At 45.4% G+C, this 17,893-nt stretch overlaps 1 protein-coding gene across 2 annotated transcripts in view; it reads right to left on the bottom strand.

Moving 5' to 3' along the window:
- The window catches only part of RYK (receptor like tyrosine kinase), a 202,335-nt gene that overhangs the window by 80,381 nt on the left and 104,061 nt on the right, over positions 1-17,893 (bottom strand). The window contains exons 6-9 of one of the 2 annotated variants that reach the window (XM_029069528.2): positions 16,533-16,677; positions 12,185-12,285; positions 10,905-11,030; positions 346-432 (exon numbers count right to left, since the gene is read on the bottom strand). In XM_029069528.2, coding sequence (XP_028925361.1) covers positions 346-432; positions 10,905-11,030; positions 12,185-12,285; positions 16,533-16,677 — 459 coding nt within the window. Of the gene's footprint in view, positions 1-345; positions 433-10,904; positions 11,040-12,184; positions 12,286-16,532; positions 16,678-17,893 lie in introns of both variants that reach the window. The other variant, XM_029069519.2, reaches the window with a different exon arrangement.

The raw sequence follows: 17,893 nt of genomic DNA on the forward strand, positions 1-17,893 counted from the left end.
AATTTCCAGGGTTCTTGGTGTTCCCAAACACCCCGAGAACTCTCCTCGGCCACGTCTACGGGAGGCAGGGGCATTACAAGTGCCGGGTTCATGACAGCACAGAAACCCTAATTTGGTCAATCATTAAAAGGGGGAAAAGGAAGCTTCCTGGATTTAAATAACAAGTCTAAATACTAAAAGACTGGAAATGACTAAAAGTACACTGGAAGATTGTCCAACTTCCTTCCCTGAGGAGAATAAAGCAGATATTAAGAATGAATTGTGATGGAGTTGTCCATTCTGCCTTTAAATCTACATCGGACCGTTTATGCAAGATCAGAGGGAAATCATTTGAAATGCTCTTACCTTTGACTGTTTTCACAAATGCTTGTTTTTCTTTGTTAGGATCTTTTTCATCAATTAAAATTCCCAGGAAGATACGTCCAAATGTACCTAAGTGGAAGAACATCAAGAATAATTTTAGTATACGATCATGACGACGGCGGGAGAGTTCTTGGATTTTGACACCTTTAGAGGTTTCTTTAAGCCCGGTAGAGAAGAAGGGGAAGAGGTTTCTGATGCTGGACTTGAGAGGGTGAAGAGCCACTCATTCATTGCTATTTATTGAGCGCTTACTGCTTGCGGAGCACAATGCAGCAGTTAGCAGACAAGTTCCCTGCCCACAAAGAACTTCGAGTCTACACTCCCGGACTCTTGCACTCTCGGGAACCACTTTACCTAAGAACGATACCTCACTCCACCCACCTCCAGAAGAGGCTCTTCTGGGAGGATATCGTTTCTGCACCTGCTGCGTGCCCGAACGGAATGAATGCACAAAATATTCTCTCGTAAATCTTTGGCCCTTTATGTGACCCCATCCTTCTGGGTCACAGCGCCTAGTACATTGCTCTGCATACAGTAAGCGCTCAATAAATACGATTGAATGAATAAATGAATATGACCCCATGGGTCTTCATTTTGTCTTTGCGAAATGAAAACAGAGCAGAGGTCAAACTGACGCATGATAACCAAAGATGGAATGGTTCACTATGTAGTCAGTGACTTTAAAAATCCACGAGGCAGTCACACATCCCCTTCCAGGCCCACAGCACTTAAGTACATATCTTGTAATTATTTATATTAACGTCTGTCTCCCCCTCTAGAGTGTCAGCTTGCTGTGGGCAGCGAATGTGGTTGAGTGGTTGTTTATGTTCTCCCAAGTGCTTCAGTACAGTTCTCTGCACGCGGTAAGTGCTCAGTAAATACAAGTGGCTGACTGCCATCAAGCTTGTGCCAGCGAGACGGTGGTCTAAACCTAGCCTAGGGTACACACACAACATCATGGGGGATGTCTCCTGTCTTCCCCCTGCCCCCTTAGAATGTGATATCGCCAAGATCCGCCCTTTCCTCTCCACCCAAACGGCTACCTTACTGGTATGGGGTCTCATAATATCGCGACTGGATTATTGTGTCAGCCTTCTCTCTCATCTCCCTTCCTCCCGTCTCTCTCCGCTCCGGTCTATTCTTCATTCTGCTGCCCGGCTCATCTTCCCGCAGAAACGCTCTGGGCATATCACTCCCCTTCTTAAAAACCTCCAGTGGTCGCCTATCGACCTCCGCATGAAACAAAACTCCTCACCCTGGGCTACAAGGCTCTCCATCCCCTTGCCCCCTCCTACCTCTCCTCCCTTCTCTCTTTCACCGCCCACCCCGCACGCTCCGCTCCTCTGCCGCCCACCTCCTCACCGTCCCCCGTTCTCGCCTATCCCGCCGTCGACCCCTGGGCCACGTCCTCCCACTGTCTCGGAACGCAATCCCTCCTCACCTCCGCCAAACTCACTCTCTTCCCCTCTTCAAAGCCCTACCGAGAGCTCACCTCCTCCAGGCGGCCTTCCCAGACTGAGCTTCCCCCTTTCCCTCTGCTGCCTCTCTGCCCTCCCCTTCACCTCCCCTCAGCTAAGCCCCCTTTACCGCCGTTTCCATCTGCCCCCCCCCTCCCTTCCCCTCCCCTCAGCACTGTACTCGTCTGCTCATTTGTATATATTTTTATTACCCTATTAATTTTGTTAATGAGATGTACATCCCCTTGATTCTATTTATTGCTACTGTTTTTGTCCGTCTGTCTCCCCCGATTAGACTGTAAGCCCGTCAATGGGCAGGGATTGTCTCTGTTGCCGAACTGTCCATTCCAAGCGCTTAGTACAGGGCTCTGCATATAGTAAGCGCTGAATAAATACTACTGAATGAATGAATGAATGTGAGCCCTGAGTGGGACAATCTACCTTGTATCTTACCCTAATGCTTGATTCATTCATTCATTCAATCGTTGGTACTGAGCGCTTATTGAGTAGAGAGCATTGTACTAAGCGCTTGGGAGAGTACACTACAACACTAAACAGACCTATTCCCTGCTCACACAGCTTTCAGTCTAGAGGGGAGGAGGCAGATGTTAATATAAATTATATAAATGTACGTAAGTGCTGTGGGGCAGGGGGTGGGGGAGAACAAAGGGAACAAGTCAGGGAGATGGAGAAGGGAGTGGGAGAAGAGGAAAGGGGGGGGTGAGTCAGGGAAGGCCTCTCGGAGGAGATGTGCCTTCAATAAGGCTTTGAAGGAGGAAAGAGTTGACACGGTGCTTGGCAGATAAGCAGTGTGGACCAGTTGCGAGAACATGGCTCCGAGTCTCAGAAGGACCCAGGTTCTAATCTTGGCTCAGCCACTTGTCTGCTGTGTGATCTCAGAAAGTCATTTCTCTTCTCTGGGCCTGTTACCTTGTCTGTAAAATGGGGATTAAGACTGTAAGCCTCTGATTAGCTTGTATCTACCCCAGTGCTTATTACGGTGCCTACCACATAGTAAGTGCTTAAGAAACACCATAAAAAAACCTAATACCATCATTATAATTATTACTATTATTATTATGTTGCTGCTGACTACGTATCTGACTACGGAGGACCACACTAATAACTTACCACTTTATTTTTTGTCAGTTTATCCACCTGCAGCATGGGTAAGTCTATACTGAACTGGTTCAAGAAGACAATTAGTTATCTTTCTGATAGAGACAGAAACAAAAAAAAAACCTTTCAAGACTCAATCCTTATTATTTTTCAATATTACCAGTAACTTCTCATTTTAGCTTGAAAGCCTACTTGACAGGAAATGGGTCCGTTTCATGCTTGTCCTCATATGATAATATGTGTGTGTGGGTGTACACGATTACTGTAGACTGTGAGCCTGTTGTTGGGTAGGGATTGTCTCTGTTGCTGAATTGTACTTTCCAAGTGCTTAGTACAGTGCTCTGAACACAGTAACCACTCAATAAATAAGACAATGAATGAATATAGAGATGAAAGAACAAGGGTGCAGAAAATTCCCTGAAAAATAAACTTCTCTGAAGGGCAAAATAAAATAAGTAGCACGAGTTATCTGTTGTGTGGGACTCTTATGATAGGACAACGGGAAATTCATAGCTCTGGCCATCATGGATCAAACGGTGACACTTCTCTCTAGCTTTCGACAACTGGACTCTTTCTTGGCGCAAGACAGGTGCCTCAATCTGCCTGGAGAATATATGAAATCTGATATCTTACCATCATCTCAACCTGATGCTAGGAAAACATCAATCTAGCCTTCCCCTAAATACCTACCCTCAGCCCAACTTCCAACTTTTGATAAGTGATGTCACCTTCGTTTTCATGTTAATAAAAAAAAAGTTAATCAATTAATCCTATTTATTGAGTACTCTGCACATGGTAAGAGCACTGTCCAGAGCACTTGGGAGAATACAACTGAACCAAGTTGATGGACCCATTCCCTACCCTCGAAAAATCTGGGCATTCTGTTTTCCCCAAATCCTGCCCATCTATGTCCTTTATTGTACTCACAATCATCTCTTCTTTTCCTACCAAGCAAATCTTTAGTCACGACGCCAGAAGACAGTTGGAAAGAAGACATTTAGATTGCATCAACCTTCTTTTCACGGGCCTCTCTGCTTCCCATTTTCAGAGTTTTACTGAAGCAACCATCTGCTGAGAATTCTCTTTACACTAGCCAGCTCAAAAATACGTTCACTTAGGGATATTCTGTATTAATTCAAAGACAGAAACAGGGACTTCTCGGGACTCTTACCGAAAGTCTATTTCTTTAAGTGAGTCTCTGAAAGCTATTAATAGCTAGGTTCCATAAAGAATGCATTGGGTTGAATTCAGTACAACGAGATGAAAGATTAAAATTCGCACAGGGCCAAACTATAAAAAGAAAAAAGCCTCCAACTTAGCTGAGGGAAAATATTTCCTTTCTTTTGTGAGTTCTCTCATCCATGACCTGTTTGCTGAACATTTCACTTAATCAAAATAACTGTGACAGTCAAGTCACTAGCCTTTCAGTTCACAGTCTCTATTTTGACAGAGACGATAAGGGACGGCCAAGATAAATTACAAAGAGACTCAGAGGCATCATATTGTAAAAGCCCCTCTTTCCATAAATCTCTGGAAGAGGAATGAGATGGCAATTTGAACATATTCAGTTGCACCTAATCAGCTCTTAGCTGAGTGAAAAGGCTCTCTGAATAAACCTGCGAGAAATCTGACCCTAAGGTTTCAAAGGGAAAAATGGATCCCTTTCCAAGGTCTAGAAACTTGGCTGAAAATTTGGGTCGATGCAGGATTTCCTTTATTCCGTGTCTCCGCCTACAGCTCTGTCTGGCTAATTCTGGTGTATTGTACTCTCCCAAGTGCTTAGTACAGTGCGTTGCACATAGTAAGCACTCAATAAATATCACTGAATGATTGTTCACTTCACCACTAACAATAATAATAATAATAATGTTGGCATTTGTTAAGCGCTTACTACGTGCAGAGCACTGTTCTAAGCGCCGGGGTAGATACAGGGGAACAAGGTTGTCCCACGTGAGGCTCACAGTCTTCATCCCCATTTTACAGATGAGGGCACTGAGGCACAGAGAAGTGAAGTGACTTGCCCACAGTCACACAGCTGACAAGGGGCAGAGTCAGGATGCGAACCCGTGACCTCTGACTCCCAAGCCTGGGCACTATCTCCTTAATGAGCAGTGGGGCACTGTAGGTCTTAGAACCACACCTGACTCTTATCCCATGGAAATTCTCGTTAGTTTCTCATTTCTGCCAGTGGCACAGGAATGCAGGGGTGGCTGCCAAACCGGTAATGCAAGGGTGGCTACCAAACCATTCTTTCATTTGTTTGTTTTTTGTATGGTATTTGCTAAGCATTTACTATGTGCCAGGCACTGTACTAAGCACTGGGATAAATACAAGCTAATCAGGTCGGACAGAGTCCATGTCTCACCCGGGGCTCACAGTCTTAATCCCCATTTTTACAGATGAGGGAACTGTGGCCTAGAGAAGTGGAATGACTTGCCCAAGGTCACACAGCTGACAAGTGGCGGAGGTGGCATTAGAACCCAGGGCCTTCTGAGTCCCAGGCCAGTGCTCCATCTACTAGGCAATGTTGCTTCTCAGTATCTGATTTCTGCCAAATGTCACAGTAATAATAATAATAATGATGGAATTTGTTAAGCACTTACTGTGTGCCAAGCACTTTTCTAAGCACTGGGGTAGATACAGGGTTATCAGGTTGCCCACGGGGGGCTCCCAGTCTTAATCCCCATTTTACAGACAAGGTAACTGAGGCACAGAGTAGTTAAGTGGCTTGCCCAAAGTCACACAGCGGACAAATGGCGGAGCCGGGACTAGAACCCACGACCTCTGACTCCCAAGCCCGGGCTCTTTCCATTAAGCGACGCTGCTTCTCTGCTAATGCAGGGATAGCTACCAAACCGTTTCCATGGTATCCGAGTTACTCAAGCACATAATACACATTTATTTATATCTTAAATACGTATCTGCACATTCAATCATTCGTTCAACTGCTTCACCCTGGTGTGGGCTTTCTGTCTTATACTCTATACGAGTAGTTCTCTCAGCTTTCACAGTTTGGAGGTAACTTTCGCCTGTCTCACCCCCTCGATTGTAAAGTCCTTGAGATGAAGGCATGTGTGTTTTCCCACGCTGTTAATAAAAACAGTATTTAAAAAGTGCTTATGATGCATTAAGCATTGGAGTAGATAAACAGTTATGAGATCGGACACAGTCCCTGTTCCACAAGGGGCTCACAAGTTATTTATTCCCACTTAACAGATGAGGAAACTGAGGGTCAGAGAGATAAAGTGACTTGCTCAGTGGCAGAGCTGGGATTCGAATCCAGGGTCTTTTAAATCTCAGTCCTATGTCACACTGACTGTTTAGGGTCCCTTCTGAATAGAAATGGGAAAGAACTCTAGGTTCTATTTATTCCTATGGTTCTTGTCTGTCCGTCTCCCCCGATTAGACTGTAAGCCCGTCAAAGGGCAGGGACTGTCTCTCTCTGTTACCGATTTGTACATTCCAAGCGCTTAGTACAGTGCTCTGCACATAGTAAGCGCTCAATAAATACTATTGATTGAATGAATGAATGAACACTCCATCACAGCCTCGGTTCAGACGTTTCCCATCCCAAAGCTCTTAAGAGAGCACCCTGATGGCCTCATTCCTTTTGAATAACCACAATAAGAATGACGGTCCATGTTAAACGCTGACTATGTACCAAGCACTATTCTAAGCGCTAGGGTAGATACAAATTAATGAGGTTGGATAAAGTCCCTGTCTCATAAGGGACTTGCACTTTCAATCCCCCTTTTACAGATGAAGTTACTGAGGCACAGACAAGCCAAGTGACCTCCCCCAGGTCACACAGCAGACAAGTGGTGGAGCCGGAATTAGAAGCCAGGTCCTTCTGACTCCCAGGCCCGGGCTCTATCCGTTAAGCCACGCTGCTTCTTTTTCCAAGGTGGAAGTGACCACCAGCCTGAGTCCATTCAAAAATGGAATTCAGGAATATTCTTTCAATATTCCAACAGCCCTCCCAGAGCCCGGGGAAGCCAACAAAACCTGCCACATTTTAGTGTGAAAGAAAAACTAGCGCCTTCCAGAGTCTGGGCATCCCAAGCCCTTGGTTAATCTCTGACTTTACCTTGTAAAACCCCATCCTACTCAACAGCTCAAATAGCATATAGGAAAGCCCACATGCACTGACCCGAAAAAAAAAAAAATGAATAAACTGATTTAAGGGAAGCGAAACACTTTTTTAGCATTAATAACCATGGCATCTGTTAAACGCTTACTATGTGCCAGACAGCCTACTAAGCCCTGGAGTGGATACAAGCAAATCGGGTTGGACACAATCCCTGTTCCCATGAGGGGTGCTCAGTCTCAATCCTCATTTTGTAGATGAGGTAACTGAGGCCTAGAGAAGTGAAGTGACTTGCCCAAGGTCACACAGCAGACAAGTGGAGGAGCTGGGATTAATAATAATAATTATAATAATAATGTTGGTATTTGTTAAGCGCTTACTATGTGCAGACCACTGTTCTAAGCGCTGGGGTAGATACAGGGTAATCAGGTTGTCCCACGTGAGGCTCACAGTTAATCCCCATTTTACAGATGAGGTAACTGAGGCACAGAGAAGTGAAGGGACTTGTCCACAGTCACACAGCTGACAAGTGGCGGAGCCGGGAGTCAAACCCATGACCTTCTGACTCCCAGACCGGTGCGCTCTATCCACTGTGCCGAATAAGCCTGACTAGAGGAGCGGAAACTCTACTTCTATTTTGCTCACCGAGGCCTCTTCAATCCCCCTGGGCCTCCCACAAAGATGAGATTCAGGATTTTAATCATCTGGCCCCCTCCTACCTAACCTCCTTAATCTCCTACTACAACCCAGCCCGCACCCTCCGCTCCTTTAACGCCGGCCTACTCACAGTTCTTCGAGCTCGTCCATCTCGCCGCCAACCCCTTGCCTTGCCTTCCTTCTGGCCTGGAACTCCTTCCCCCTTCACTCTCCACACTTTCAAAGCTCTGCTAAAATCCCATCTCCTTCAAGAGGTCTTTCATTCATTCATTCATTCATTCATTCATATTTATTGAGTGCTTACTGTGTGCACAGCACTGTACTAAGCGCTTGGAAAGTACAATTCGGCAACAGATGGAGACAATCCCTACCCAAGAACGGGTTCACATTGATTCCACTGTATTTACTGAGTGCTGACTGTGTGCAGAGCACTGTACTAAGCGCTTGAAAAGTACAATTCGGGCAACAGATAGAGACAATCCCTTCCCAAGAACGGGCTCACAGTCTTCTAGACTTCCCTGACTAATCTCTTATTTCCCCACCCTCTTTTGCTCTCCCTTTGGCACCACCTAAGCCCTTGAGCTCATCTCCAGGCTGTGAGCTCGTTGAGGGCAGGGAATGTGTCTGTCTGTTCTACTGTACTCTCCCAAGTGCGGAGTACAGTGCTTTGCACGCAGTAAGCGCTCAATAAATATGACTGAATGAATGAATCTCTGTCCCTTGCTACCAAGCCCAAAGCACTTATTGCGTAAATGGTTTTTATTGAGAGTTTACTTATGTACACAGCATTGTAATAATAGTAATAATGTTGGCATTTGTTAAGCGCTTGCTCTGTGCAGAGCACTGTTCTAAGCGCTGGGGGAGATACAGGGCAATCAGGTTGTCCCACGTGAGGCTCACAGTCTTAATCCCCATTTTACAGATGAGGTAACTGAGGCACGGAGAAGTTAAGTGACTCACCCACAGTCACACAGCTGACAGGTGGCGGAGCCGGGATTCGAACCCACGACCTCTGACTCCTAAGCCCGTGCTCTTTCCACTGAGCCACGCTGCTTGTATTAAGCACTTGGGCGACTACAATATACCAGAGTCGGCAGACATTCTCTGCTCAGCACAAGTTTATGGTCAAGAGGGTTACGTACGTATAGGAGCTTATTCTCCGCTACTTTTTCCATGTGTAATTTATATTTTACTGTCTGTCTCCCCTACTGGCTCTAAGCATAGTGGCTACAGCCCGGGCCTGGGAGTCAGAAGGTCCCGGGTTCTAATCCCATCTCTGGCACTGTCTGCTGTGTGACCTCGGGCAAGTCACTTCATTTCTCTGGGCCTCCGTTCCTTCAACTGTAAAATGGGGATTGAGACTGTGAGTCCCATGTGGGACAGGGACTGCATCCAATCCGATTTGCCTGTATCCACCTCGGCGCTCAGTCCAGTGCCTGGCACAGAGTAAACGCTGAACAAATGCCGTTATTATGTATTTCTTTATTTCCTGAGGGCAGTGATCGTCCTTATTAACTCCACTGTACTGTACTCTCCTCAGGTGTTTAGTCCAGTGCTGTAAACACAGTTAAACACTCAATAAATACCACTGATGGATTAGGCAGGGCTTCAGTTGGCCTGGGAAAGGAAGGGAGAAGTAATTCCTTAATCAAATTTGCTAGATGGTGTTAATCCTCAAACTCCAAACTTCAAAGAAACCTTAAGCCTGACAAGTACTTAAGTAGCTGAATGGCTTTATTTCAGAACTTTCCAAAATGGGAGCGCTCTGGAAAAGCCCCTTAGGTGCTTCTACCTTTTCGATTTCCCCAAACTTGCGTGGACGTGCTCTCAAGAGTCCTGGAGTAAGCATAAAGCCTAGGTATCCTGGGCACGGGCCCAAGAAACAAAAAGGCTGGAAACCATTGTTTTAAATTCTTGTTTTTATCTAATGGAGACAAAAGATCTCAAATGGTAATGGTAAGAAGAAGCGGCATGGCCCAGTGGAAAAAGCCTGGGCCTGGGAGTCTGGGAACTTGGGGATTTATCCCAGCTTGCCTGTTGGGTGATCCTGGGCAATAAGTTTACTTCTCTGTGGCTCGGTTTCCTCATCTGTAAAGTGGGCACTAAATACCCGTTCTCCCTCTCCCTTAGGCTCTGAGCCCCACAGAGCACAGGAACCGTGTCTGACCTGGTTATACTGTACCTACCCCAGAGCTTAGTAGAGTGCTGAGCACATACAAGCAATTAACAAATAATAATGATGGTATATAATAATGTTGGTATTTGTTAAGCATTTACTACGTGCCACGCACTGTTCTAAGCGCTGGGGTAGATACAAGATTATTAGGTTGTCCCACATGAGGCTCACAGTCTTAATCCCCATTTTACAGATGAGGTAACTGAGGCACTGAGAATAATAATAATAATGTTGGTATTTGTTAAGCGCTTACTATGTGCCGAGCACTGTTCTAAGCGCTGGGGTAGACACAGGGGAATTAGGTTGTCCCACGTGGGGCTCACAGTCTTAATCCCCATTTTACAGATGAGGGAACTGAGGCACAGAGAAGTTAAGTGACTTGCCCACAGTCACAAAGCTGACAGGTGGCGGAACCGGGACTAGAACCCATGACCTCTGACTCCTAAGCCTGGGCTCTTTCCACTGAGCCACCCTGCTTCTCTATATATACCACACTTATTAACATAATCATAATAATGATTTCCTATAGGAAACTGTACTACACAACAATCAGCAGTGATAGGTTCAAGGGCAGTCTGGAAAATTCATGGATGAATGATCCTTAATAGGTGGCTAGATGCGTTGGAAATGAAGAAGGAAATCGCTCTATTAAAATATTAGCATAAAATCCCGGGAGGAGGAGCCATTGGTCTGACCCGGCAGTGACGTTTTTTAGGTCGAATTATTTCAACCCAGATATTTCAGACACCGAGAGGAAATTGAAGGGAAAGTTCCAGAATGACCAGAAAAATAGATTTCACTGAAAATCTATTGGGAAAACCTATCTCTAGTATTTCGCCATGACTTCTCTTCTCCGCCCAGCACTAAGTTGCAATAAAGCCAAATATTTAGTCCTTTTCTATCTGAAATATATAGGAAAGAACTGTACAAAGACAGATGCCAGAGTGACAAAATATCTCTCAAACTAACTCGCCAAGTGAATTTGGTGGGGAACAGACCGGCGGGGCGGGGAAGGGGGCGGGAGGTGAGGGTGGGGGTTAAATACCTTCTTGAAGTACGTCTTTTAGGGTTATCCTCTCCCTGGAGATTGCTATATCCTTCACCTTAGCTTTGGCTTCCATAAGGGTGACACTTTTAAGGTCATTCTTCTCTATCCGCAGTGTAGGATAACCTGAGGAGCCAAAAGAGCCAAACAAAACTAATATAAATACCCTTATGATGAGATTTCGGGATGATCGTTTTCCAGTGTGATCTTCAGGGAAAGCAATTATGCCTCAAATTAAATGAAAAAAAGGACGAAACGCGATAAGCCCGTGCGAATTCTCACTGAGCGAGTAATACGGCACGAATGATTCCACACCGGGGAACTTTTTTAACGCCGAAATGCCAATTATGTGAAATGACTGGAACCACAATATGGTTAGGTGAAGATTCAGAACTGAACAGAAGTCTTTCGGGCGACCACGGATGTGACCACCCGCGTGAGTGTCTTGGCACTGGAGAGCAAATAGTGTTGGGTAAAAAAGCAGCTGTTGTGGTACACACCAATGCCCTCTTCTGGACAGTTTTTCTCTAAGATCTGTAAAGCAGTTCCTTATATTAAATGAAGCTTTTGGGGTCTTTTTCTCCCAAGAATCCACAAAATATAAATTTACACAAGGTCTATTTCAGAAAGTGGGGACTCCGTTATGCCACCCAGTTTAATCATACTGAAAACCAGCCCGCTTTTAGGGAGACAGAAGTCATCTGTAAGTTAAATACTATCCTTACCAAATATTAAATACCATCATTATTATTGTAAGTGACACTTTCGAGGCCCCAAAGACTTCGAGAGTGTTATTTTCAGGTCAGTGAATAAAATACCAGATTTACTCACCTAACCGCCTCCACCACCTCCCTATCCGACCACCCCATTCTTGAGGAGGAAATAAAATATCACTGGTGTAAGCGGCGTTAGGCGGTCCCAGGAGTAAATAGGATAAACTCTTTAAATTGGTAGGCTACAAAGCCACAAAAATATTTTTCATTAAATTCTGCAAAACATTTAACTACAATTCCAATATTTTTGGCTTAAAAGGTGTCCCTTGCATATTTCTCTGGCTTTAAAAATATGACTTCTTGATATTAGATCTTTGGTATTTCAGATATAACTCTCGTGAGCCACCATCATAAGCTTGATGGTGTTTTTTGTTGTTGTTGTTCTGTGGAGTGGAAGAAGAGATTTGAGGATGAAATCCCAGGTGTCCACATGAAGCATACTGACGATCGGTGGTGGCCCGTGACCAAGCTGGGGAAAATCGGTTTGGAGTGACATTAAACTCTTACTGGTGACGGGTGTGGCGTTATTGGGGGTGTCGGCTCTCAGGTACTGAGTCGTCTGCGTGGACGGCTGAGACAAACCTTGTGAGCTACTGCTGTCGCTTATACTGAAAAACAGGTTGGGGAAAGATATTTTGAAGGCGATGTTAAGGAACGGTATTTTCTCATGCACAAATTTTAGTACTTCGAAACCTATTAGGAACTCTTAGGCTGGCAAAAAACTGTCGAAATGTAGGCCATGTTTTGGCTAATAAAATTGCAACCGATTTCATATTTCACTAAAACCCTTCATCAGCTGATTACATCGTTTTCTGTCCTTGTCTCCTCTTAGCAGAGATCTTTTAGTAACAGGCACATCATAGTAACAGTAATGATAATAATAATAATCAGCAGCCACAGTGGAATTTGTTAAGCGCTTACTATCTACCCAACTAAGTGCTGGGTAGAAATAAGGTAATTGGGTCCCACATGGGGTTCACAGTCTAATAATAATTAGTATGGTATTTGTTGAGCACTTACCAAAAGCTTAGATAAATTCGCCACCTTTGCATAAATTACGAAGTACTTAGTGATCTTCTAACAATGTAAAGTTCCTGGCCTGAAAGCTACAACCTCAGTTTTCTCTATTTCTTTCAGGGAATTGCAAACACTGTCCGAGTCCAGAAGTGAATTGGTACGAATGATTCAAATTTAATCCCTAACACCTGTTTTCGCTGTATTAATTTTCTGCTGTTTATTCTTGGCTGCCAGCAAATTTCTGCAAAACTCTGGTAGACTTTTGCAAAATTTTTCATTTTGCAAGGGGAAATTTGGGAGAAAGCTGTAGCCTCTAGAAATGCAATACCAGGCTCTCCTCTCTTTCGATGTACTTAGAATTGTCCCAGCTGGGAAACTTGTATGTTTGTTTTTCATCTGCTCTCCTTTCTATATGCGATTTGCCATTCCGATTCATCTAAATACTTCACTCTGACTTTTCTCTGTATGCCCTCAGTTCTCTTTAGGGTTTCCTTAACCATGTCCGAAGGGTCCACAAAACACACTTTTTTTTAAAAATGGTATTTGTTAAGAGCTCAGTATGTCTTAAACACTGTTCTAAGCACTAGGATAGACATAAATCAGTCAGGCTGAATACAGTCCTGGTCCCACATGGGGCTCACAGGAGGAAGAACGAGTATTTAGTCCCCATATTACAGCTGAGGAAACTGAGGCCCAGAGAAATCGGGTGTCATTCATTCATTCATTCAATAGTATTTATTGAGCGCTTACTATGTGCAGAGCACTGTACTAAGCGCTTGGGATGAACAAGTCGGCAACAGATAGAGACAGTCCCTGCCGTTTGACGGGCTTACAGTCTAATCGGGGGAGACGGACAGACGAGAACGATGGCACTAAACAGCGTCAAGGGGAAGAACATCTCATAAAAACAATGGCAACTAAATAGAATCAAGGCGATGTACAATTCATTAACAAAATAAATAGGGTAACGAAAATATATACAGTTGAGCGGACGGGTACAGTGCTGTGGGGATGGGAAGGGAGAGGTGGAGGAGCAGAGGGAAAAGGGGAAAATGAGGCTTTAGCTGCGGAGAGGTAAAGGGGGGATGGCAGAGGGAGTAGAGGGGGAAGAGGAGCTCAGTCTGGGAAGGCCTCTTGGAGGAGGTGATTTTTAAGTAAGGTTTTGAAGAGGGGAAGAGAATTAGATTGTCGGAGGTGAGGAGGGAGGGCGTTCCAGGACCGCGGGAGGACGTGACCCAGGGGTCGACGGCGGGATAGGCGAGACCGAGGGACGGTGAGGAGGTGGGCGGCAGAGGAGCGGAGCGTGCGGGGTGGGCGGTAGAAAGAGAGAAGGGAGAAGAGGTAGGAAGGGGCAAGGTGATGGAGAGCCTTGAAGCCTAGAGTGAGGAGGTGTCTTCACCAAGGTCACCCAGCAGGCAAGTGGCAGAGCTGTGATTAGAACCCAGGTCCTCTGATTTTCAGGCCAAGGTTCTTTCCACTAGGCCACGATGCTTCCTCTCCCCAACAGCCCCCATGAGCTGTTTCCAATTTCCCTGACACTCACTTCCTCAGTTTGTCAGTCAGTCAATCGTATTTACTGAGCACTACACTAAGCGCTTGGGAGAGTAAAATATAACAATATAATGGACACAAGCCCTGCCCATACTGGGCATTTCTGTTCCGCTCCTTCCCCTCACTCTATGAACATGCTATAACTTCTGTTTTATGCAAAAGAAAACAATGTTCAGCCCCAAATCCATTCTAGAGTTATACAATCTGTCCGCCCACACTTAAAGAGCATTAGACTGTCAGGAGACCTGGGTTCTAGTTCTGACTCCACCACTTCCTTGAGGGTGTTCCATACTAGAGGCAGGACAAGGGTGAGAGGTCAGTGGCAAGACAGACGAAATCAAGGTACTGAAATTGGTTGGCATTAGGGAAGCCAAGAGGGAAGGCTGGGTTGTAGTAGGAGAGTAGTGAGGTGAGGTAGGAGGGGGCAAGGTGATTGAGTACTTTAAAGCCAATGGTGAGGTATTTCTGTGTGATGAGGAGGTGGATGGGCAACCACTGGAGGTTCTTGAGCAGTGGGGATGCATGGCCTGAACGCTTTTATAGAAAAATGATCTGGGCAGCAGAGTGAAGTACAGACTAGAGTGGGGAAAGAAAAGAGACATGGAGGTCAACAATGAGGCTGATGCGGTAACCACGGTGGGAAAGGATAAACTCTTGGATTATTCCTTCATTCATTCATTCAATAGTATTTATTGAGCACTTACTAAGTGCAGAGCACTGTACTAAGCGCTTGGAATGTACAAAAATGGCAACAGATAGAGACAGTCCCTGCCCACTGACGGGCTTATAGTCTAATCGGGGGAGACAGACAGACAAGAACAGTAGCAATAAATAGAATCAAGGGGATGAACATCTCCTTAAAACAATAGCAATAAAGAGAATCGAGGTGATGTACATCTCATTATCAAAATAAATAGGGTAATGAAAATATATACAATTGAGCGGTGGAGTACAGCGCTTAGGGGAAGGGAAGGGAGAGGGGGAGGAGCAGAGGGAAAGGGGGGAAAAGAGGGCTTAGCTGAGGGGAGGTGAAGGGGGCGTTGAGGGGGAGCAGAGGGAGCAGAGGGAAAGGGGGAAGCTCAGTCTGGGGGAAGCTCAGACTGGATAAACGAGGTAGTGGTTTGGATGGAGAAGAAAGGGTGAACTTTAGTGGTGTTATGAAAGTTGAACAGACAGGATATACTGAGAGACTGAATTTGTGGGTTGAATGAGAGAGATGAGTCGAGATTAATGCCAAGGTTACTGGCCTGTCAGACAGGAAGCACGGTGGTGCTGTCGAGAGTGACGGGAAAATCAGGGAGAGGGCAGGGTTTGGGTGGGAAGATAAGGAATTCCCTCTGGGACCTGTTAAGTTTGAGGTGTCGGCGGGACATCCAGGTAGAGATGTTCTGAAGGCAAAATGAAATGAGAGACTGCAGAGAGGGTGAGAGACCAGGACTGAGGATGGAGATTTAGGAATCATGCCTGCAGAGATGGCATCTGAAGCCACGGGCGCGATTGAGCTCTCCAAGGGAGTGGGTGTAGACGGAAAAGAGACGGGGACACAGAACTCAACCTGGAAAGACTCCCAGGGTTAAGAGGTTTCTCCTACTTGCTCCTCTGTCCCTTCCTCCCCGTGTATGTGACAGCCAGAGCTGACAGGATCATTTCTGATTCCCATCTGCACCAGAGTGGGATTGTGAGCCCTGGGCGGGACAGGGACTGCGTCCAACCTGATTAATTTGTATCTACCCCCGGCGCTCAGTCCACTGCCTGGCACATAGGTCATGGGTTCGAATCCCAGCTCGGCCACTTGTCAGCTGTGTGACTTTGGGCAAGTCACTTAACTTCTCTGTGCCTGTTACCTCATCTGTAAAATGGGGAGTAAGACTGTGAGCCCCATGTGGGACAACCTGATTCCCCTGTGTCTACCCCAGCGCTTAGAACAGTGCTCGGCACATAGTAAGCGCTTAACAAATACCAATATTATTATTATTATTATTATTATTATTATTATTAAGCGCTTTAACAAATACCATCATTAGTAGGGTGCTCTGTCCAGAGTAAGCACTTGATAAAAACTGCTGCTACTAGAGAACGCGGGCGGGGCTCTTCCTCTCCAAGCACCCCCGTCTCCTCTGCAGCCAGTCACGTCCAAGACCACCCTTTCGGCGGCAAGCTCAATGAGAAAAGATGGCCGAGGTGAGCCAGGCCACCTCCGGGATTCACAGCCTGACCTCTGTGGGTGCCGGGTGACACGTTACAAACAAACCAACGGAACAAAAAAAAAACCACCGCGCCGCTTTACCTGTCCTCCAGCTCAATTCTTTTCATACTATGAAGGTGCAAAACAGCTAATATTATTGCTACCAGGAATATCACAGCACAGCAAACTCCTACGCTGATATAAAACACTCGAGTGGAAGTGGTAGGAGCTGCATTTACAGGGTCATCTGCAACGAAAAAGAAAAATGCGTATTAGAGTCTTAAAAGTCGGTTTATTTTTTCCATCGTATATTGTGCGAGATGAGTACCTGAGTCCTTGGTACTGAGGTCATCCAGCGCTACAAGTAATAATGTAATAATTTCAGCATTCGTTAAGGGTTATGTGCTCGGCGCTGAACTAAGCGCTAGAGTGGAATCAAGCAAATCGGGTTGGGTACCGTCTCTGTCCCGCATGGGGCTTACAGTCTTAATCTCCATTTCACAGATGAAGTAACTGAGGCCCAGGTCCTTCTGAATCCCAGGCCCGTGCAGAGCATGAGACTCTTAATCTCAGGGTCGTGGGTTCGTGCCCCACGTTGGGCGCTTGAGTTTAGAGAAGCAGCGTGGCCTAGTGGAAAGAGCCTGGGCTTGGGAGTCAGAGGTCATGAGTTCGAACCCCAGCTCTGCCACTTGTCAGCTGTGTGACTGTGGGCAAGTCACTTAACTTCTCTGTGCCTCAGTTATCACATCTGTAAAATGGGGATTAACTGTGAGCCTCAGGTGGGACAACCTGATTACCCTGTATCTACCCCAGCGCTTAGAACAGTAAGCGCTTAACAAATACCAACATTATTATTATTACTGTTATTATCCACTAAGCCACGCTGCTCCACAGTATGACAATTCACATTCTCTTTCGGGTCCTAACAGGAATGTCTCTGCCACTTGTCCACTGTGAGGCCTTGGACAAGTCACATCATTTCTCTGTGCCCAAGTTAGCTTAATGGGGATTCATGAGAACCCCGTGAGGGAAAGGGACTTAGTCCAACCTGATAAACGTCTAACTACTCTAGCACTTAGAACGGCATCTGGAACATAGTAAGCACTTGACACCATAAAAAAAACAGGTTTTATTTCATTTGTCCATTATCGACTGTGATTTAAATACCAGTTACTGATATTAATCAAATATTTGAAAATAGATATATCAGAAAAAATCTATGTAAACAGACCCAACTAGAAGAGATGGACCATCTCACTATGTTGGAAAATACACACATCTCTGCGTGTGCGCCTTGAAAAATGATTTCATTATCAAAGGGTGAATTTAGTCATCTTTCAAAATCATGAAAGTACTTAAGACCCATGATCACTGCACATCCCAAGAGCAGCTGTCAGTGGATGATGTTTTAAGAATGAGGACTGAGGAAATAATTCCTTTCTTGGAATCCATCCCAAATAGTT

This window comes from Ornithorhynchus anatinus, chromosome 1 (genome assembly GCF_004115215.2).
Source record: "Ornithorhynchus anatinus isolate Pmale09 chromosome 1, mOrnAna1.pri.v4, whole genome shotgun sequence".
Lineage (NCBI taxonomy): Eukaryota > Metazoa > Chordata > Mammalia > Monotremata > Ornithorhynchidae > Ornithorhynchus > Ornithorhynchus anatinus.